At 38.0% G+C, this 23,896-nt stretch overlaps 1 protein-coding gene across 5 annotated transcripts in view; it reads right to left on the reverse strand.

Annotated features, from left to right (window-relative positions):
* OSBPL1A (oxysterol binding protein like 1A) overlaps window positions 1–23,896 on the reverse strand; it is a 186,121-nt gene that overhangs the window by 21,144 nt on the left and 141,081 nt on the right. For all 5 annotated transcript variants that reach the window (XM_045527560.1, XM_045527561.1, XM_045527564.1 and 2 more), the window contains one exon: window positions 5,722–5,797. In XM_045527560.1, the coding sequence (XP_045383516.1) occupies window positions 5,722–5,797 (76 nt within the window). The remainder of the gene's footprint in view (window positions 1–5,721; window positions 5,798–23,896) is intronic.

The raw sequence follows: 23,896 nt of genomic DNA on the forward strand, positions 1-23,896 counted from the left end.
GGGAGGAGCCCTCTCGCTGGGGCACTTAGCTGAAGGCTGAGGAACCTCGGCACAGGCCGGGGAAGGACCAAGGGGCCCTGGCCCCAGGGGAATCTGCTTCCACACGCACTTGTCCTGCAGACTGGCCAGCCTCTCGCTGCCCCTCTCTGCCCACTTCCCTGTCACAGTCGCCCTCTGGTACTTAAAACAAGGGGACATAACCTCCCACCATCCTGAACTGTAGCACTCCTACCCGGGAGTATAGAAGCCTCCAGGGAGCCACACCCAGGGAGTTTAGAAACATTGTCTGGGTGAGCCTCCTTTCCTCACACACCCCAGCCTATGTTGGGGCTCCCTGGCCTTCCAGGTTTCAGTCTAGGGGATGGTACCACGCTTGAAACGGGGGCTTCGGGCCATCTCTGCCCACGCTGAGCTATTCTGATCTCACCTCACTGCGGGAGAGGTGGCAACTCTGGTTAACTACCTTGCTTCTCCCTAGTCAGTATTTATAACATACCAGATTTGGCAACGCTCCAAATCTTATCTAGCTCTGTATCTATCTTCGGTCGGGATTCAAGAATAGCACAGTTGTCCCAGTGACACATACAGCACCCACATGTTTATCTGAATCCAAAAATAACATCACAACCCTTCCACAGGCACTCTGACCCGGAGATGCGTCTGGCCGGGAAGACATTCTGCATCAAGTGAATGAGCTGAGCTAAATCTGAGGTTCTGAGGAAAATATTTTAAGGCTCATAGAGAGATAAAAGCATTTTACCAAAAAACATCATATTGGCAAAGTACGTGTACTTCAATGAAAAATACTGCAATTTTCTCAACCTCTTCTCAATATTGCAAGGTACAACTGAGTGAAAAAAATCAGTTACATGACTCAAGATTTGCGAGCTCAGGTAAAGCTTCTCTGGTACGTTTCCCAGAGACCAAGAAGCCCGTGAGTGTAATGAAAAGCAGCAAAACCTTCTGCAAATTAGTTTTCCAAATTTTTAAGAACACTGAAGGAAGTCTTTATTGAGTTGTCAGCTTATATATCATAAAACTTATTTTTGATAACATAATCTGATTTTTGGCATAAAGTTGGGAAGGAGTCAAAGAACTGAATGACATTACTAGATATTTTTTAAAAACCCAAAAAGCTCCTACTCCCATCTGTCTACTAACATGAGCAAGGTTTCTCAGTCCTTGCATCTATTAAAAAATAAAAATATAATTACTGAAAATCCTGTCTCATTCTAGCAGTAAGTGATATTCATCCTCAGATATTTAAACCCATTAAACACAATTCTTTTCACTAACACTTTACCTTTTATGTTAATATTTTCATAAATTTTGTTTATAATTTTAATCACTCATACACTAATATTTATAATAACTTGATGCAAGTAAACTTAGTACTAAAGTTTTAAGATCACAGCTTAGAAACTTTTAAATTTTAACTTTATTGTACTTCACTGTCACAAGAATATGCATTAATCAATAAAAGACCTTCAATAAAAGATACAAACATTTAATAGTCTGTAGAAAACATGGAATGGAAATATGAGTTAAAAGAGAAAGTGAAAGTATAAAGGAGAAAATTGCAACTATTAAAGAACAGCTCGCTCATGTATTTATCCAACAGAATGATAGTGACAATCAAATCTTTTGGTATTTATTAATAGATTCCACCAGATACCTTTAAAAGAGCGATATAACACCCTTGCTTTAAAAAGTCAGTAATCATCATACACTAGACCTTTGTCACCTCTTACGATAATTCAGCACTAAGATTTTATTACTCCAAGATACCTGAACACACACAGGGTTGGTGCCTGCATGACCCTGAGCTAAGTGCCTAGGTCATGGCACTGGTTTCCTAGGTCGCTAAGCGTGAACACACACAACCTCACCTTTGGGTGAGCCCTGCTGAGAAAGCCTTGGGAACAAATGGATGGGAGAGATGAGAAGGGGAAAGCAAGGAACGCACAGGACAACAGGGCTATGGAATTATTTCCTTACTCCTCCTGTGCTGCGACAACAGCAGAGGGAGTGAGGAATTAAGGAGCAAAGGCTGCACATGATTACGCAGTGTCAGGATTAGTTCTGAGGAGCTGGGAATTTGCTTGGTAAAAGCTTCAGTCACAAAGAGATTTAGGATTGAATTCCGGTTACGTAAAGTATTCATTTCATGTTGTATAATCCGACATTTTGGTAATGCAATCCTGTTCAAAACAGATTGGGAGAAGAAAAGAAGGATGTCATCGATTTGGGAAATTGAAGCCTCTATATGCTTTTTAGAAAAAAGAAAAGCACAACTGCATGTACATGGAAGTGAAGGAGATGGAGGCAGAGTGAGCCTGCCTAGGGACAGTGCTGCAGGCACGGGGCGGGGCGGGGGGGGGGGGGGGGGGTCCAGGGTGACAAATGCCCCTAGAAACTCTGACCTTCCTTCCTAATTTAGACAAAATTAGACCTAGATTATACCTGGCAGATAAGCATCTACTGTGAGTTTATAAAAGCCATATATTTGAACAATGACCCTACACCATAAAACTGTTAATACATCAGTATATCATAAATCAGGGGCATTAATTGTTTCAGAAAAAGTTGGGATGGGACCTCAGTTCAGTGTGGCACAGCGGGGTTGCCACCTGCAGGACGCTCAGGCCCTCTACTCTGGCATTCTCCTCAAAACAGCAGGAATGGCTGTGGCTCAGTATCCAGTTTCCTCTGCTACTTTTAAGACTTACTATCAAATTAGGAAACTGGGTAGACGAAGCTCAGGAAGAGGTATGACAGCTGAAGGCTATGTGCGCATGGCTTCTGGAACTGAGATTTACCCCCACAAAAAGGACCTGAAGTAAAGTATTTGAATTAACTCTAATAGAATCATGAACGTGCGATGGGGACTTTTTAAAAATGCTTTCACTTTGAGTTAAATGTAATTAAAAACCTATGGATACACCACTGTTTTCTGAATTTTGACTTATTTGCTTTGGGGAGGTGGGAACAGGAAGATATTGGAAAGGACTGCTACCAAAAACTCCTTTAGAAATGTCCTCCTGTGATGATATCTACATTTCTCTCTCAAGATACCTTATTTTTTTTTTTTTTTTTTTTTGAGACAGAGTCTCACTTTATTGCCTGGGCTAGAGTGAGGGCCGTGGCATCAGCCTAGCTCACAGCAACCTCACACTCCTGGGCTTAAGCGATCCTCCTGCCTCAACCTCCCGAGTAGCTGGGACTATAGACATGCGCCACCATGCCCGGCTAATTTTTATGTATATATATTTTTAGTTGGCCAAATAATTTCTTTCTATTTTTAGTAGAGACGGGGTCTCGCTCTTGCTCAGGCTGGTCTCGAACTCCTGAGCTCAAACGATCCGCCCGCCTCGGCCTCCCAGAGTGCTAGGATTACAGGCGTGAGCCACCGCGCCTGGCCAAGATACCTTATTCTTAATCTCTGTTGTCGCTCAGCACTTCCACCTTTTGACAGATTGTTTCTCTGCCCTACAAGAGGGGCTCTTACAACGGACAGTGCCCAAAGAATAGTTCCAAATGCTAGGTGATTTCCTTTCTATCCACATTAATAAAAATGTTCTAGAACATTCGTTTCCTATAAACCTTAGCAGAAAGAAGTTTCCAAAAATACTACTTTTCCCCTGCAGTTCCCTCTCGATGCTTTCAATCAGTAAGTTCTACAGATATAAGTTTCAAAACATTCTGTGCAGCCCTTTCAACCCAAACAGCTCTGTTTTTATTTGCTTTATTTTATTTATGATTCAGCCTAAATGTTTACTTGTACAAGTAGTTCTGTACCTAAAAATAAAAGTAAAACCACATTCTAGAGAAATAGAGTATCTTTCAAAGTATGGCAGGTATGAGCCAACATAACATTATTTTCTTTTCTTTTAAAAGACTAGTCACAATTTAGACAGAATGCTTGCTTTAGACATAAACTAGATGGACTGTCTGTCACCTGCACGGACAAATTCTTGACACCACCACAACAGCTGACACCCAGTGAAATAGGAGAGGGCAGGAGAAAGACTCAGGAAAAAAAAAATACAGAAAACTGTATTTTCACAAAGGGCAAAAAGACTAAAACACATCTGAAGTTTTTCTACAAACTCTTTTGACTAAATAGCCACAGATAGATGTGGAACCAATTCTATAGTAATTTAGAACAGTGTGTTTCAAAGTGTGGGTTTGGTTCATTAGTAAGTTGTGAAATTAATTTAATGAGTTATAATTAACAACTTAATAGAAAATACCATTTGCAGTAATGCTGTGTATTCTTTTGTAAAGCTGGTTTTAATTTTAAGCATATGCATATATATACTTGCACACTGGATCACAATGGCAAATATGTTTCCTAAGGGTTTGAAAAATACTGACTGCAGAATATAAATAAATATAAATTCTTTGTTTTGAAATTTTTCTGTTTCAAAGAGACTAACATATATACTTATCTTCTTATTTAAGAATATATACATTTGTTGATACACATTTGCTTCGTCCTGTTGAGTCCTAACATAACTGAAATAGGATTAGAGCCCAAGTGATCTGATTCTCAGCTGTGATTAGCTACTGTTAATAAGAACTACTATTTGCTGAGCACTATGCTAAACCAGGGAGTATCCTAGACACGTTACATAAATTATTGATTTTTTAATAGACCTCTAAGGTACGAATTATGATCCTAACTTTACGCAGGAGGCAACACTACTCAGGCAGGGACAGCATCTTGCCCAGGGTCTCACAGCCAGGAAGTGGCAGAGCTGAGATTAAATCCCACGTTATCAGGCTACAAAGTTTAGCTGAATTTCTCTCCATGCAGGATTCAAAAATCATTTGTTTAAAATCAATGTTTCTAGGATTAGTTCCCTGGAAATTACATTTAGGAAGTCTCAGATTACATTACCCCACTCAGAGAACAGAGACATCAGAAACTGCCCAAGTGGACACATCTGCAGTTGTCAGGATTTCAAACATTAGAATGACATGTATAGCAGGTGACTTATTCCCAGTGCAGAGAAAGTTCTGGAAGTACTCCCAGGTTGCACACCAAATTGCAAGATTTAAAAGGTAATGTCCAGGCAGATTGTTTGGCACCTCAGGACTCACATGTTTTTAAATTTTCAGCATTTTTAGTATTCAAAGGCCATGCCAGGAAGAGTTAAGAGAACTTTACTCAGAATTCTAGTCTGACATCAAGGGGGGTAAGTGCTGGCCACTACCTTAAATGGGAATGCAAGGATTTGTACAGTAGGAAATGCTGCCATCTCCCTCCACCTCCCCCAAAATCAGATCTGCCCACACAGATAACTAGGCAGAGCCATAGTCCAAATATTTAACATACTACACTTACAAATTCAAAGAACAAAAGCTTGTCTTGTGCATAGAAGTGTAAGTGAAATTCTGTTCTACACTGTGGGGGCACGGGGTCTGTTCTTTCTGAGAAAATTTCTGAGTAAGTTTATGGGGCAATATAAATGTGACGTAACAATAGAAAAAGAGCATTTTCCTGCCTATTTTCTTAAAACATCACATTAAAGTCATAATAAATGGCATAAAGAGTGGTTCAAATTCTTGTCAGAAAAACCTAAGACTTTTCACAATTTGTGATTCTCTAAGGTTTCCATAAACATTGTGCATCACTTTTATGCAAACTTCCTTCTAAAGGAAATGCAATTAAACATATCCGCTTAAGGCCGTATGATCAAACTGATAGCTATTTACCATTCCGATACATTTTCTGAGGATGCTCCAGATACTGAAGTCATTTCTGGAAAACATAGGAGAGGGCAAGCTTGTTCTGAAAAAAATAAAAGAAAACAAAGAGTTCATTTTAATGCCATTGACATTAGGAATGAAAAACTATTGTCATTAATGTGAGAGCTACAGGCACACAGGTATAGAGACACTTGAAAAATGTGCATCATCATAGGACAAAACAGGCTCAATCTGGGATTGCACCTGTTCGTTGCTATTTTGGTCTCTGAAAAGTTTTGTAGCAAATCCGCTGGCCCTCTGTCTTCAGTATTCTTCTGACCTGAATTCTCCTAGTCCTCCCCAGTCCTTGGAGTCCAGCTGTTTGGACCACCTTAAAGGTACCCCATCCTTTCATGTGCTGGCACATCTAACCTTGCAGTTTGACTCAAGGCACACCTACCATATTCTGATACTTCATAAGTTATCGTTCTCTAGCTGCTAAATAATGTAAACAAAATGCCATCAAAAAGCCTAGCTAAGGTTTTTTTTAAAAAATTAAATGGGAAAATGCTAACAAACCATAAAAGCTAAAGTAAAGCTTATGTTAGTACTTCCCCAAGGACACTGACATTGAACAAAATTTAGCAACTCTGGATATGCTGGAAAACCTCTTACAAATTAACCTCCACAGAAAGAGCATCTTCAAAGCCTCTGCGGGAGTTTGGAAGTAGCCAGGAAGAGGGTGGCTGCCAGGGGCAGAAGCTGTGTGCCCAGGATAAGCAGCGCATCAGGGCCAGGCCGGGCAGGCAGGGAGCCGACCCTGCTTCCACAGACCAGAACGGCAGCGCCACGGGGGCTGGGGGCCATGTAAGAACTACCCAGACCAACTTTCTAAAACACTGTTACAAGTTTTCCAGTTGCCTTCTGAAATATAGCCGTGTAACTAAAACGCAAAAGAAAATATTAAAAAAAATCTTCTAAAGAACCTCTAAATTCATTCATTTCAATTGTATAAGTTAATAACATTTTAAGTTTTAAAATAAATAATATTATTTTTTAAATCCTCCATGGTAGAATTCTGGTTTCTTTCTCTTTTATAGGAACACACACTGATCATTTGGCAGATGTGTCATCTAACCGATCTGCTGGAGAAGTGGCCACAGACAGTATTTAAATTACATTCCTGGCCGGGCCCGGTGGCTCACGCCTGTAATCCTAGCCCTCTGGGAGGCCGAGGCGGGTGGATCGCTCAAGGTCAGGAGTTCAAGACCAGCCTGAGCGAGACCCCATCTCTACTAAAAAAAGAATAGAAAGAAATTATCTGGCCAACTAAAAATATATATAGAAAAAATTAGCTGGGCATGGTGGCACATGCCTGTAGTCCCAGCTACTGGGGAGGCTGAGGCAGTAGGATCGCTTGAACCCAGGAGTTTGAGGTTGCTGTGAGCTAGGCTGACGCCACGGCACTCACTCTAGCCCAGGCAACAAAGTGAGACTCTGTCTCAAAAAAAAAAAAAAAAACAACAAATAAATTACATTCCCCCCAACCCAAGACTATTAATCTCTGTGACACGAACAATGGATACCAGGGATAAGAATCCCCACCATTATCTACCATTCGCATGTACAACACAGTTTTAGAGGAGTATATAAATTAAATTTTCCATCTCCTGTCTACAGAAAAGTCCACCAGAAATACAACATACCTAGGAAGCTGTGAGCCTGAAATAAGCTCTGTGAAGAGTGAATGAGGGCTGTCGTTCCCCCCAACAAATGTTTACATTAAATGCATATGTATGCGATACCATTCCAATTAAAGGCAAGAATAGCAGAAAGGCAAGAAAAGTAATAAATATCTTGGAGGCAGAAGATAAGAGACATCCAAGCTTTGTAATTATTCTCGGTTTGGAAATTGTCCCAGGATTGCCAGCTAAGAATCCCACTCAGGAATATCCTATACTCACATTTGCATAAAACTTTTCATGATGTTTTAAGACAATGTAATAATTATGCATTTGTGAGGAGGCCAGAGTATGCACAACATTAATTATCTATCCTGAACACAACCGGAAAGCAGAGATAGGATTCCGAAAGGCAAGCAGCCATCAGGAGCCCACGTCATGTCTTCGTGAAGGACACGCAGAGCCAAGCACTGACCCTCACTGCACAGGGACCACACTGTGTGATAAACTGATCAGAAGAAGCAAGAGACACGGCGGCCTACAGCCTGCGCACCACGCAGAAGCCGTGCTTTAGTAAACGCCCTCAGGCTTGCTGACCACAGTCTAAGTCCATAGTGTGACAAGGCTGCCAAAGAGACAGGGGCAGTCTCAGACTGCCAGAACAGAGCACAGCAGCTACAGCATCCCCAAGGACAAGCAGAGCTGGGATTCAGATCCAGGTGCCACTTTTGAAAGACACCTGAATACCCCCACTTAGGAGGACTGGGTAGGGGTAAACGGAGGTGTCTAGAAAGCCCCTCTTACAAGCAATGGCAAAGGAAGTGTGGAGCCCAGAGAAACAAAAGAAGCTAGAGTCTGGGGACCAGTGGCTAGACAGAGGTCTTTCAGCCCAGAGGTCTTAGAGCACCCGGGGGAGGGGCCTGGGATGGCAGGAGTAGCGAGCGCAGCCCCAGGGCCCCCAGCTGCCATGCACCTCTGCCTGCTGCATTTTTCTCCACAGCACCAAGTGACAGTCTCCTGCTTATTTGTTGACCACATCCCCCCAAAGGAGATATAAACCCCATGAGAACTCAGGTTTTATCTCCTGAGGTAGCCCTGGCTGCCTAGGACAATGGCTACCATAGAGTTGGAGTTTAAGTATTTGTTGAATGAACTCTGGAATTTATAAGGCCTACTAGCAGACATTATCTCCTTCATAAAGAATCTGGTTTATTCTGTGCTACTCAAGAAAGTAGGACTAGCACTACTGGTGACAGTTCATATTAGGATGGCTAATATAAAGACCTGTCTTACATTAATTCTAAAACAGGAGTCGGGAGATTCTTCTTAAGGAAGCATTTCAGAGCCTGGAAGGATCTAGAGGCTGGAGGATCCTGCCAATCAGGGCACAGCAAAGTATTCCAGCACTGGGTGGGAAGCTGGTCTACCTAGCTGGGTCAGGGATGCTGCGGAGCATCCTAGAGGACCGACACAGCCCCCATGGCAAAGAATTATCCAGCCCCAAATGTCAACAGTGGCAAGGCTGAGAAACCCAGCCAGAGGAATACAATGAGAGCTTCATATGTAAATTTCAGATTTTGTAATAGCCACATTAAGAAAGTGTAAAGGAATAAGATGAATTTGAGTAATATATTTAACCCAATATATCTAAAATATCAGCATTTCAACATTTAATCAATACAAAAATTACTGAGGTATTTTATACACTTGTTTCCACATTGTCTTCAAAATCTAGTATATATTTTACACCTTCAGAGTACATCTCAATTTAGCTACTAAATTAACAGTTAATGTGAAATCTAGACTTAAAGTTGCATTTAATGGAAGAATATTTTATACTGCTTCATTTTACAATTTAATTTATATTAACTGAAATTAAAGTAAAAATTTAGTTTCTCAGTCACATAGCCAGATTTCAAGTACTCAAAAGCCATATGTGGCCAGTGGCTACTGAAATGGACATAACGAATCTCGGTGATTACTTCTGAAAACAAAAGGAGTGTACTGTTTCAAGATTGTGGGGGAGGGGCAAAAACCTGCTCAAGAACAGGAGTCTAAAGTCAAGGACAGACAAAAAATAGTCTGTAGCCTAATCTTCAAGAAAGTGCTAATTCTTCTGCAGTGTTAAGGAAGCGGAAGGAACAGGGTAAATGTTTAAATTAGGCAGCAGATTAAATTTTTTAAAAATAATTTGTATTGCAAACGATATGTTCCTATATTTAAAAATGTCACTCCCTCTACCAGGAAAAGAGAGAGAGAGACAGAGAATCCCCTAACGACGCCGGATGGTGGTGTTACTCCAGAACAGAGAGCAGTAATCAGAATCCTCGGGCTAACAGCACAGACCAGTTGTTCTCGTGCCGCGGAGTTTATCTGAGGGTCATTCTCCTGCATTCTATGCTTCCTTTTTCTCTTTACACAGAGAGAAAACACCCTGTACCAGGGACTGGCAGTGATATGTCCCGATTCTATTTTCAACCATACAGATGACATTATGACTATCTAGACAACACAGTAACTGGTTTTTAAGTGAAAAGTCTCCTCACAGTTGTTTCATCTCTGTGATACAAATGGCTCCACTTGTTAGCCCACCATTTTTTCCCAGTGTTGTAAACAGACCTCAGGATTGAACTAAATTAATTTATGATAACAAATGCTGTGCTTGAATCCCCCTTGTTCGGAAAAAGCACAAGATCAAGAGATCACTATCCCCAAAATCTTTAAATTTTCTGGGTCTTGAGAATGGGCATGCATATACCTTACTAAATACTGTTATAACTGGGGAGGTCATCTTTTTCATGGGGGATATAAAAGAACCTTGGGATGGGAACCAGAGCACGAGTGCACACTTTTGCTACTGCCTAGCTGTGTAACCTGGGGCAAATCTTCCCCGTTGAGGCTATGCAGCAATACAATTCACCTTTTTTCCTGGAGTAACTATTAATAATAGAAACTTTTTTTGGCAGCTAAATCTGTACTAAGAAAAATAATGTCCAGGACGATTAAAGTCTCTTGGAAAGGAAGTTTCAGTTTCTTATCTATATGTCAGTTTTAAAGAATTTTAAAAATTCTTTGTTATTTTTATAAAGTACAAATATCCTAAGATAAAAACATTCGTTGTCATTGGTGACATCATTTGCCCACTAAATTATCTTTTCATTTTGTAGATGCTCTTTGTATATTATAAATATTTTATTCACCACCTACATTACAGATAACTTTTTATCAAGTCTAGCAGTGTTTTGGTTATTCTGTACATAGTGTGATTCGCCAAACCAAATCTATCTAACTCGGGAAGACTATACACATTATTCTCATAATGTATATGTGAAACAAATGAACAGCTTTCAGCTTTCCCAGGGGACAAGATAAAAACATTATTCTATTAACAGTCACTCCAGGAAAAAAGGTAAATCTCTTAATTGACAAAGTTTGGTAATCTCATGCTTAAATGTTTAGAAATTCAAGTTCTGTGTCAAAACCAAGAACAAATATCAGAACAACAATCTTCTCAAACATATACCAAATGGTAGTAAATAATTAAATGGGGGAAGAAGTATATGGTTATTTTTCAAATTACAAAATACATTATCATATAACAAATGAAACAACCCACAAGCTAGTCCTCTCCTGTCCCATCCATGCCAACAGCGACAGCATAAGTCCTCCTTCCCACACCTTTCTCTTTGTACAAACAAGCAGATACAAGTAGATACATTCCTATGGAACTATTACCCTACATTGCCTTTTCACTAAATAGCATATCAAGGACACCCCCTTCAAGTCGACAGAGGTGTACCTATCTTTCCTTCTTTCTAATACCTTCAGGTCCACGTACACATACATGTAACTTTATGTAAGTATCATGTCATGCATGCTGGTTTTGTTTTTAATGTAGTCTTTCCCCCTTTTTGTTCTTTTTGCTTGCCACCCCACTGCCCCGCCATTGTGCTGTCCTAGGACTCATGTTTAAAAGCTGATCTCTGTCTATACCTTTCTACATGTTCCCAAATAGTCACATACAGAGCACGCACACGTGCACACATGCATGGGCTTTCAGACTTTAATATTCCAAAATAAAGTATTAATTATACACACTTCTTTACAGTTTGCTTTTTAATACTGCATGGAAATGTGTTGAAGTCAAATGGTAAACTAATTCTTGTAACGAATGTACGATATTCCATAAGAATACTATATATCAAAATTCATTTTGCCATTCTCCATGAAAGGCATTCATCATTTTTGTTCTTTTGCCAAAACAAATAATGTAACAAAAACATCTCAGTACATTATATCCTTATTTAAATCTGATGCTTTCACTTCTATGGCATACAGTACTAGGGGTAAAGGTGCTGGGTCAAAAAGTATCTCTATTTTACATTTCCATAGATGCTCCCAGATTGCTTGAAGACAAGGTTTAACAATTTCATATCTCCTCGGCAACCTATGAGGGCACTCTTCTCCCCACATCCCTACCAGAGGCAACTGGTGTCAACGGGTGATCTTGTGCTTCCAAGGTTTGTCAGTCTGACTTCCAAGTGCAGTGCTACATTGTTACTTTGTTTTTCCTTGACTACTAGTGAGTTAGAAATATCTCTTCCTATGCTTAATGATTTACACATCTGTAGCTTGTCTATTTATATCCTTTATACGTATCACTATGGGTTTTTTTATGTCTTTTGATAAGAACTTTTTATATATGATAGATATTAATCCTTTGGCACTTAGATTGCAAATAGTGCCATTTGCAAGTTAAAAAAAACTTTTACAAATATGTCTTTTAAAAATAGTTTTTGCATATAAAACTATATGCAAATGTTTTAGTTTTTTAAAATGATGTTCCAATTCTTTGTGACCAAAATATACATGTATATCTCAAGCTCACACCTCTACATAAAAACAGCTAGGTCCATTGAAGGCGTTTTCCTTGTTTGCTCATCTTGGGCCACTTGTGACTGTGAGTCTCCTGTCCTCGGTGCCTTTCACAAACAGGGCCTGTGAAGTCGCCGTGCTCCCTTTCTTTTAAGACACAAGAGCTCTCTCTTAACACACACTTTTCTTACCCGTGCTTCTAGGAATCTTAATAGTCTACATTTTTATTTCGCTTCATTCTGGTTTCTATCTCATTGTAAAAGACTTTGATCATTGATTGCATGCTTCAAGGAAGACAGGAAAAGTTCAGGAGTCTTTTTAAAATGTGACACTTTCACAAATGCTGTACCAACAAAACACCCCTGGGCTAACTTTAAATGGGTTCTGCCAAGATGAAGTCAGTGAATACTAATGGCTAACATTTAGTGAGTGTTGACTCCATTTTACACCTTGTTAATCACTTAATGTGCATCAACTCATTTAATCCTCAAAGTAATCCTATAAATTAATCACTCTTATTGAATAACTTCCCCATGGTCACAAATCTAATGAGTGGCAGAACTGGGATTTGTTAACTCCAAAGCCTTAGCGTCCAGCTTTGAGAGGTCTGACTGCCACTTACTGTGTAAAACTTGAGCAAGTACCTGCTGAATTATTCCACGCCTCAGTGTTTCTAGTTAGAAAATGACAATACCAGTATTTCACATGGCCATGGTTGGAGCCCCAGGAAATAATGCAGAGAGAGCAGTGTTTATTAAACTTTGGGTCTCATTCACTGTAGTTTGTAAACTCAATTTAATATTATATAGGTTAATATTATATAGCCAGCATTTTAAAAAATAAAATAGAATACTACATGTAGCAAGGGTAGATACTGTTTTGTTTTTTTTTTTTTTTTTTGAGACAGAGTCTCGCTGTGTTGCCCGGGGTTGGAGTGAGTGCCGTGGCGTCAGCCTAGCTCACAGCAACCTCAAACTCCTGGGCTTAAGCGATCCTACTGCCTCAGCCTCCCCAGTAGCTGGGACTACAGGCATGCGCCACCATGCCCGGCTAATTTTTATGTATATATATATATATATTTTAGTTGGCCAGATAATTTCTTTCTATTTTTTTAGTAGAGACGGGGTCTCGCTCTTGCTCAGGCTGGTCTCGAACTCCTGACCTCGAGCAATCCACCCACCTCGGCCTCCCAGAGTGCTAGGATTACAGGCGTGAGCCACCGCGCCCGGCCTAGGGTAGATACTGTTAATGAAAAATTTGTTCTAATAATACACCTCCTCCCCACATATGCGTACATTATGTGGTCAAATATAAATTTTTTTTTTTTAACATATGGGACTTGGTCAGTGATAAAAGCCATTGAGCCCAGTGCCTGGCAGGTAGAAAACGATCAAATAAAGTGGAAGTTAGTGTTATTGTTATTATTATTTCAGGGAAAACTATCTCATCTTCCCAAGTTGTTAAAGATTTAAAACTACTACTATAATACTTCTAGTGGGGGTGGGGTGGGGGGAATGTTAAACAAAGATTGTTTAAGCAACAATTGTGGATAAGGCACAATGAAGCAACTTGGGAGGGACACTGACTTGGAAATGTCCCTTTCTTTTCTGTCACTTAATAATTCATTGATATTCTTTGTTTTTAATGACATATGACCTGGGAGAAGGTGCCAGGACAATTCCATTCAAATAACATTTTTCAATTAAGAAATAGTGAAAGACTATCCTAATAAATCCCACATTTAATTGTACTGTGCTTTAAACATTCCATTGGCATTACAGATGGACCCAAGGGCCTTCTGCTCCCCAGCACATCCTCAGGAGAAGGCTGTGAGGATGGCTTCTCCACTCAGGCTTCTCTTCTGCACCTAGGCTTGCAAAATGATCTCTAACCCACCCAAGTTGTCAGCCATGGGATTTTAAAAGCAACTCCAATGTTCTAATTTAGAACAATGAAATTAGCTGGTTCTGCTCTCCTTAAATTTTACCATTCTCTATTTTTCCTATCTTCATTCATTCCCTCTGCTATTTTTGTACACATCTGCCGCTCACTAGACTGTAATCCCCCCTGAGGTTAGGGATCCTGGCTTATTCTCCTCTGTGTCTTTCATGGCACAGAGTATTTTGCATATGACAGGTGCTCAAGGTTTTAAAGTAAATGGTTTTACTTTATGTCTCTTAAGGTAAAATGGAGCTAACAAAAGAAAAAAATGAGAGATGTGAATAAGTAGCAAGTGAAGTATGATGAACACAACAATCATTTTCTATCTCTAAGCCATTTCTTTAGAAAGTATTTTCAAAAACAACCTCTTTAACACACATTGTCACTAGTACTTACCAAATAAACGATTATGCTATGAAATATTCTGCAGGAATCATAATTTAAGTAGCAGAATATTCATTTGGATATTTAGAAAAGCAAAAGACAATCTCATTCTTACCTCTGATTCAAGAGCAAAATAATGAACTAAAAATCCAAGAAAATTATTTCATAGAGAGGCATATTTCAATACATTCATAACTATAAATATTATAGTTTATATGTATATTAAAATTTATATGCATATATGTGTATTGCATTATGTATGTCTTGTACTTACGTGTGTATACCTATTTGCAGCTATTAGACACTTACCACCTCTCTTCTCAACTATCAGAATTCTTCCCCTTCCCCTCAAATCCTTCCTTCTACAAGTCCTAATTTAAATATAATCCTTACCTGTGTGTGCAGATTTGGTAAAAGAAAACTTTTCAAGGTATAAAACCCACTGGTAAAATTAAGTACACAAACTCATAATACTCTATTATCATACTTGTGGTGTGCAATTCACTCATAACTGTAGTAAGAAGCCCAAAAGACAACTCTATCAAACACAATAATAGGTACATCCACTTGTTAAGAGATAGGTAACAGAAAAATATGTAAATTGAGATTAATTAAAAGTCAAAATGCAAGGGGGATGGGCTTAAAGTGGAGAATATTTTTGTGGTTTCTGCCTTTGCTTGTTTCTATGATTTATTTGTAACCTAAAATAAGTTGTCACCCCTTTAAAATAACTTGTTATATCTTCAAGATGTTTTTGGTAAGCCTCATGGTAACTAGACTGCAAAAACCTATAATAGAGCCACTAAAAATAAAAAGCAACAAATTAAAAACGTATTACCAGAGATAATCACTTCATCAACAAAGAAAGACAGGAATAAAGAAGAATGGAAGAGGAGTCTCAAAACAACCAGGAAACAACAAAAATGACATTACTAAGTTCTTAGCAATAATAACACTAAATGTAAATGGACACAATTCTCCAACTAAAAGGTACAGAGTGGCTCAATGCATAAAGAAACAAGATCCAATCATATGCTCCTGACAAGAAACTCACTTCACCTATAAAGACACACATGGATGGAAATGTCCCTTTCTTTTCTGTCACTTAGTAATTCATTTGGTATTCTTGGTAAAAGAAAACTTTTCAAAGTATAAAACCTACTGGAAAAATTAAGTACACAAACCCAGAATACTCTATTACCATACTTGTAGTGTACAATTCACTCATAACTGTAGTTATGAGTGAAGGAGTGGAAAAAGATATTATATGCAACTGGAAACCAAAAAAGAGCAGGAGTAGTTGTGTTTATATCAGACAAAATAGATCACAAATCAAAGACTGCAACAAAAAGACAAAGAAGGTCACTATATCATGACAAAAGGGTCAATGCAGCAAGAGGACATAACTATTATAAATATCTATGCACTCAACACCAGAGCTCCCAAGTATATAAAGCAAACATTAATTGATCTAAGGGAGAGAAAGACTGCAATACAATAATAGCAGGAGGCTTTAACACCCTAATCTCAGTAATGGACAGATAATCCAGAGAGAAAATCAACAAAGAAATGGTGGAGTTAAATTACACACTAAATCTAATAGGCCTAACTGACATTACAGAACATTTCACCCAACTGCTGCAGAATACACAGTCTTTTCATCAACACATGGAACATTCTCCAAAATAGACATCTTAGGCCACAAAAGTTTAAACTTGAATTTTTAAAAATAGAAATCATATCAAATATCTTTTCTGACTATAATGGAATAAAACTAGAAATCAATAACAAGAGGAACCTTGGAAAATACAGAAACATGTGGAAATTAAACAACATGCTCCTGAATGACCAATGGGTCAATGAAGAAATTAAGAAGGACATTTAAAAATTTCTTGAAACAAATGAAAATGAAAATACAATGTACCAAAATCTATGGAATATGGCAAAAGCAGTACTAAAAGGGAAGTTTATAGCAATAAATGCTTATAACAGTAGAAAGACTTCAAATAAACAACCAAATAACATACCTCAAGGAACTAGAAAAACAACAACCAAACACAAAATTAGGAGAAGGAAATAAATAATAAAGATGAGAGCAGAAATAAATGAAATTGAGACTAAAAAAAATACAGAAGATTAAGATCAATGAAAAGTTGGTTTTTTGAAAAGATAAGCAAAATCAACAAATCTTTAGTTAGTCTAAGAAAAAAAAGACTAAAATAAAATCAGAAACAAAAAAGGAGACGTTAACAACTGAGACCTCAGAAATACAAAGGACCATTAAAGACAACTGTGAACAACTACATACAGCAACAAATTGGAAAACCTAAAAGAAATGGATAAATTCCTGGACACATACCACCTATCAAGATTGAACCATGAAGAAACAGAAAACCTCAACAAAACAATAATGAATGAGGCTGAGGCCATAATAAAAAGTCTCCCATCAAAGAAAAGCCCAGGACCTAAGGGATTGACTGCTAAGTTCTACAAAACATTTAAAGAAGAACAATACCAACCCTAATCACAGTATTCAAAAAAAAGTGAAAAGGGAGGAATACTTCCAAACTCACTCTACAAGGCCAGCATTACCCTAATACTAAAACCAGAAAAGGACACAAAAAAGTAAAACTACAGACCAATATACTTGATGAAGTGAAATGCAAAACTCCTCAACAAAATACTAGAAAACCGAATCCAACAACACATTAAAAAGATCAACATGATCAAGAGGGATTCATCCCAGGGATGCGATGACGATGCAACATATTCAAATCAATAAACATAATACACTACATTAACATAATCAAGAACAAAAATGATTTAGATAGGTGTCAAAAAAAAGCACTTGATAAAATTCAACATCCCTTATGATAAAGGCCCCCATCAAAATGGGTACAGAAGGAACATACCTCAAAATAATAAAAGCCAAATATGACAAACCCACAGCTAACATCGTACTGAATGGGGAAAAATTGAAGGTCTTTTCTCTAAGGACTGAAACAAGACAAGGATGCCCACTTTTACGACTATTATTAATACTGGAAATCCTGGCCAGAGCAATTAGGCAAGAGAAAGAAATAAAGGGTATCCAAATCAGAAAGGAAGAAGTCAAATTAGCCTTGTTCACAGAGCATATGATCTTAAAAACCTAAAGACTCCACCAGAAAATTGTTAGAACTCATAATGAATTCAGTAAAGTTGTAGGGAAAAAAATCAACACACAAAAATTAGTACCATTTATATACATCAATGGTGAACAATCTGAAAAAGAAATCAAGAAAGCAATCTCATTTACAATAGCTATGAAAAATATAAAATACCTAAGAATCAATCTAACCAAAGAAATGAAAGGTCTACACAAGGAAAACTATAAAACTCTGAGGAAAGAAATATTAATAGAAGAGGAAACCAAAAGATGAAAAGATATTCCATGCTAATGGATGGGAAAAATTACATAGTTAGAATGACAATACTACCCAAAGCAATTTATAGATTCAATGTAATCCCTATCAAAATACCAGTGACATTCTTCATAGAAACAGAAAAAGAATGCTAAAATTTTGGGTCACAAAAGACCCTGAATAACCAAAGCAACCCTGAGCAAAAAGAACAAAGCTGGAGGCATCACACTATGTAACTTCAAAATTTACTACAAATCTATAGTAACCAAAACAGCATGGTACTGGCATAAAAACAGACACACAGACCAATGAAACAATAGGGAACCCATATATAAATCCATGTATTTACAAAAGTGTCAAGAACATACAATGGGGAAAGGACAATCCTTTCAATAAATGGTGCTGGGGGTTAGGTGTGGTGGCTCACACCCATAATCCTAGCACTTTGGGAGGCTGAGGAGACAGGAGGATCACTTGAGGCCAGGAGTTCGAGATCAGCCCTGGCAGCATAGCAAGACCCTGTCTCTTTAAAAGAAAAAGAGAACATTTGTAACAGCATTTTTATTCATAAGTCCAAACTAGAAACAACTCCAATTCCATCAATAGGAGTACAGCTGAGCAAACTGGCATATTCAAACAATGGCATACCACTCACCAATAAAAAGGAATGAGCACTGATATACACAATGGGGATGAATCGCAAAAACAGTATGCTGAATGATTAAAGCCAGACTCAAAAAGAGTACATGCTGTACATGGTTCCATTTACAATGCAGTTCAAGAACAGGTAAGACCAGCCTAGGACAGAAATCACAACAGTGGCTGTCTATGGAGAGTGGGGACCAACTGAAAGGCAGAGGAACTTTCTGGAGTGATGGAAATATACTTCATCTTAATTGGGATGTTAATTACATGGGTATGTACACTTGCCAAAACTCACCAAATTATATATTCAAGATCTGTGAACTTCACTGCATATAAATTATACTTCAACAGAGAAACAAATGAGAAGAAACTATAAAGCAATTTGTTGATCAGCATTTCTCAAACTTTTTGGTCTCAATATCAATTTAACTCTTAAAAATTTTTGAAGACTCCAAAGAGTGACTTTTCTTTTAATGGGGGTTATATCTATTGCTATTTACCAAATTTTAAAAAACTGAAAAAAATTTTACTTATTAATTCATTTAATATCAGTAAAACCAATGTTAACCTAAATAACATTTTTATAAAAAATGACTGTACTTTCCAGAACAAAAATAACTTAGAAGAGTATTGTCTCACATTTTTGCAATCTCTTCAGTATTTGGATTAAAGAAGATAACTGGATTCTCATAACTGCTTCTGCGTTCAATCCATGATCTCATACATCATGTAGTCTCTAGAAACTTCACTGTACATTTACAAGTGAATGATACAAAAAAGGCAAATGTCTTAGTAGTATTATGAAAACTGTTTTAACCTTGTGGTCTCCTGAAAGAGACTTGGGGACTCCCCCCAGGGGTCCACAGACTCCACTTTCTAGAACCACTGGTACATACTGTGGCAGAGAGCACTCCCTTTTCCTAGTATTTCTTTAAGAAACCTTGGATTTTTAAAAAATCCATTTATTTAACAAATATTGACTGCACTTCAACTACTATGATTGGTTTTGAGGCTATTAGAAAGCTGGATAAACATAATATCCAAGAATCTTTACAGTTGAGGTACTTCTGTTTCAAAATATTATTTCATTTCTGGAATGTGATTTAAAATTTTAAAACACTGGCACCTCTTCAGCTAAGTGGGCTTAAAGATATTCAAAATCAGTAAGATACTTTGAAACCAATATAATCTTATTTTAATAAGATAAAATTCAAAAATTTCAACCAAAACCCATCTTTAGTAGTTCAGCTGACTGCCTGAAAGATGAATACAATTTTTCATTTTATCTTAACATTTAAATCTGGGAGTAAAACCAGTTTCTGTGGCCATGCAACACACAGAATTTCAGCTTAAGTTGATGCAGTCTGATTTCATCATTATGAAAATACAACCAGGGAAATAATGTTTGCCCTCCAAAGTTTGGTAAGACTTCACAGTCTTAAAAATACTATTATTCCTGTTATATAATATTAATTAAAATCTTAGTTGTGATATATGTGAAGATTTAAGCTCTTCAAAGTATCTTATACATGAAATATTTGATAGGTTTAATATACTGAAATCAACAAAGTGCCTAAAATTTACCTATACAATTAAATTCCCAAAATTTGTCTATCCCCATTTCAACAGAAGCAGAGTTTGGGCTGGTCTTACAAAGAGACCGTATCGCTGAAAATTCTTTTCTTGCATGACTGATATTGTAATGTACCCTCTACCTAGTTTCAGATTTGAATTCAGACAGCTATAGGAATCACAGAGTTCTCTATATATATCTGGAATGCCATTTGAAGCCACATATAAACCAGTACCATAACTTACAGCTGAGTCAGACATGAAGGTGCTAAGGTTAGCTCAACAGCTAAGGATTTAATCTGCTCCTAGACATCTTCAACTAAAAGTAGCCCAGAGTCTTAGAGCTCCAAGGCCAGTCATATGCCTTTTTAATCATGCATCTTTTAAAAATCCAATGACTTGTTTTCCTACTTTAAGTTTAACAATTTGATGTAATTATCTGGTATTACTATTTGATTTTGCTATATATTTGGATAATTTGAGATTATTTTTCATTTTTGATCTCTTAGATCACATATTTATAGTCTATCACTTAATAAATCTGGCTCTGCATAGTAAGACGTTAGGGTGATTTTAGTTGTTTTACAAGAGGTTTTACTTGTTTTTAATAAGTTAAAACTGTATCTATAAAATTTCAAATTGATTTTCATGATAGATTTCTAAAAGGTAGAATTCCCTGTCAAACTTCAGGGACACAGTAAATTTCCTACTTATGTTAATTTATCACCAACTGCATTAACAGAAAAGCTTATGGAACCATCACGTTTCAAAGCCAAAATCTACCGATGAGAAAATACCTCTGACCCAATCTTTTGGTTTAGAAAGATGTCACTTTGGGCAGCTGGACCCCCTCACTGTAGGCCTCCTTCACAGTGTTCAACAGAGTTGGGAGGAAGGAAGGATGACAGAAAGGCAGACCTTAACCTAGGAACAGGGTCATTATTCTTTGCTCACCCTTGTCTCTAAGAGTAACTAAGATTTCACGCAATGGGTGCCAGAACAGACAGGGAGTCACTGAAATGAAGTGAAAGTGAAGACAGCAGATCACAGCTGTTTGGACCTAAAAGAAGTGGTCTTAATGACGGAGAATGCCAGTGAAATGCAGGATTGTGTGCTGCACAGATCAGAGCCAACCCTCATCCTTTCTGTTTCATACAAAAGCTTACCTCTTACCTAAGCCTCCTGCAGTGTGGATTGCTAAGGAGCAGAGAGCACCAAAATGGTGAGCACAAATCTCCCACTAATACCTCTCCACATTTCAAGAAGGATCTGAGGCTGTCTTACTACTGGCAATTGTGTTGGTGGGGAAGGAGAAAGCAGCCCTTCCTCACTACAATAAAAATGTCTTGGGTTCTATATTGACAAGTGTTCTGTCTCAGAACTTGAATATGCTCCAGCTGGATTAGGTGCAGTATGGGGTTGGTGAGACCTACACTTTTCTACTAGAATGTAGGTTTGAATGCTTGATGGAAATAATTGATTCTTGAATGCTACTCTGGAGCAAGACTGTTTTTAATACACTGTATGTTACCTGGAACACTGCAGACAAGGACTTCAGGCTGGAGAAACAAGGATTTGGGGACTATGCAAAAAATATGTAATCATAAGAGAAGACACAAAGGGAAGCAGAGATGGGCTGAATAGCAGAAATATCTCTCTGCAAATATGACTCTGACTCTTTTCGTGGCTCTGAGCTTTCCAAACTTCCCTTTAAACCACACCTACTTTTTCGGAATGAATATAACAATTTGATTGTGATTTGCTTTAGAGCTAGTTCAACAGGCTGACTTAACTTCCTTTTTAAATGGTCTGAGATGCTTCTGACTGCTTACCATCAGGGGAACAGAATTTCTAGAGAGTTGAATTTTTGGTTCCTTCCTGCTCCGGGACAGGACACAGTGTTCTCTAATATGTATGTTAGTTTCCCTTCTGTTTCCTTTCTGACTGTTCTGAGCATAGTAAGATACCTGTATTGCAAAGGACAGCATTCTTCTCCCTTCCTAAAGAAGGTTTTTTCTGCTGAGAGAGTACACAGTGTCCTAAAACACACAATTAGATCCAAGTAGTTTACCTAGCCTTCTGAGATTTTATTTCTAATGTGATAGGTTATATGTCAATCATATCCTGAAGGAAAATAGCCAAAAAAAAGCTTAGTTTTTATAAGAATAGTTATTGATGAAAAACACATGATTTCCATGAAAACATTATACCTTTAAATATTCCTTTAGAATATTCTGCTTTGCTAGGAAGTTGGTGGATAAGGGAGATACAGGAAGAGAAAATGATTTTTTCCTCTAGAATTGTTTAAGGAGAATAAATTTTGTTTGTTCATGTTAATGCAACTGGAAACTCAGAAAGGCCTAGAGGGCAAGTTCCACGTCCATTTTAATTTGTCATAGTGCCCAGCACTGAACCAGCAACAGATGGGTGCTTAATAAATATTCTGGCACTACAGTGATGAAAGGTGGCCTTACCAATAACCTACCTAACAGAGGAAAATAACTATCAAACGGAAAGAGAAACTCACAGAGCAACTGCCCCTTGTTTTATTTAAAACTCCTGTGGCCTAACTTGTTATCTCCAAGAGTTTTGTTTCCTCGGCCCTGAAGAGCCCTAAGTGCACAGTAGGGGTGTGAACTCTCTAACTCAAACTCTCTGCCTCAGTTCCTGTCAGAAACAAATTCCAAGGACTCTGATAAGCCGCCCTCACAGAGAAAAGAGAAAAATAAAGAACACCTGCAACAGCCTGCTAAAGTATAGGGAAAAAAGACATTTTTACCTTTAAAACCCCAAACAGCTTTTCCTCAGCTGCCCGACACGTCTGCTCCTTCATTTGTGCACTGTGGCCACTCACTCCCTTTCTCTTCCACATGTGCTCTCTTTGTCAGGAGAGTAAATAAACTTTTTACTTTTATATATCCTAATCTCCGTGTGAGAAATCTTTCTCTGCCCACATATGAATTTCACACTCTTTCAAGTGTTAATTCTCTGTAAATTATTACATAAAAGACACAAACAAAACTGTATTAATTAAAGACTGGATCAAAGTGTCTTATATGTCAGAATATGAAGCTTTTTGTCTAAATATATATCTCTTTGTTATTCTAAACGTCTACAAAGAGTCTACATCTTAAGAAAAGAACAGAGGCTCTGGAATCAGAAAACCTAGTCTGAATGCAGGTCCTACCATTTGATTGTTTAGGTGACCTTGAGCATGCAAATTAAACTTTCTGTGCTTCAGTTTCTTCATCTGTAAAACTGATGCTATAATAATACCCACCTCACCTATAACTCAGAGACATGTTAAAGAATCAAAATACAGAGTCTGTGAAAGTACAGTAGAAACACCAATTTATAATCCCAATGCAAGTCATCATTATGTACAATATTGTGAAGAGCTCTGGATCTATAATGTAGTTGGAAGACAGCAACCTTTGAAACCAGACAGACCTGGGGCTCGCTCTATCTTGCGGTTGGATTGTGCTTTGTGGGGTACTGCTCATTTTCGAGAAGCAGCTGAGGCTTGGACCATTTAAATGCTCACCAAAGCCATACAGCTACATTAAACAACGTTAAGCCAATGGTTCTCAATCATCTCCTGATCATGGTACACCTTCAGCTACTGCAATTTTTGGCAACATACTTAAGGTATTGAAAGACTCAAAATACCAAAGCACAAAAATAAAACAATATTGCAAA

Source organism: Lemur catta, chromosome 16 (assembly GCF_020740605.2).
Source record: "Lemur catta isolate mLemCat1 chromosome 16, mLemCat1.pri, whole genome shotgun sequence".
Taxonomy (NCBI): domain Eukaryota; kingdom Metazoa; phylum Chordata; class Mammalia; order Primates; family Lemuridae; genus Lemur; species Lemur catta.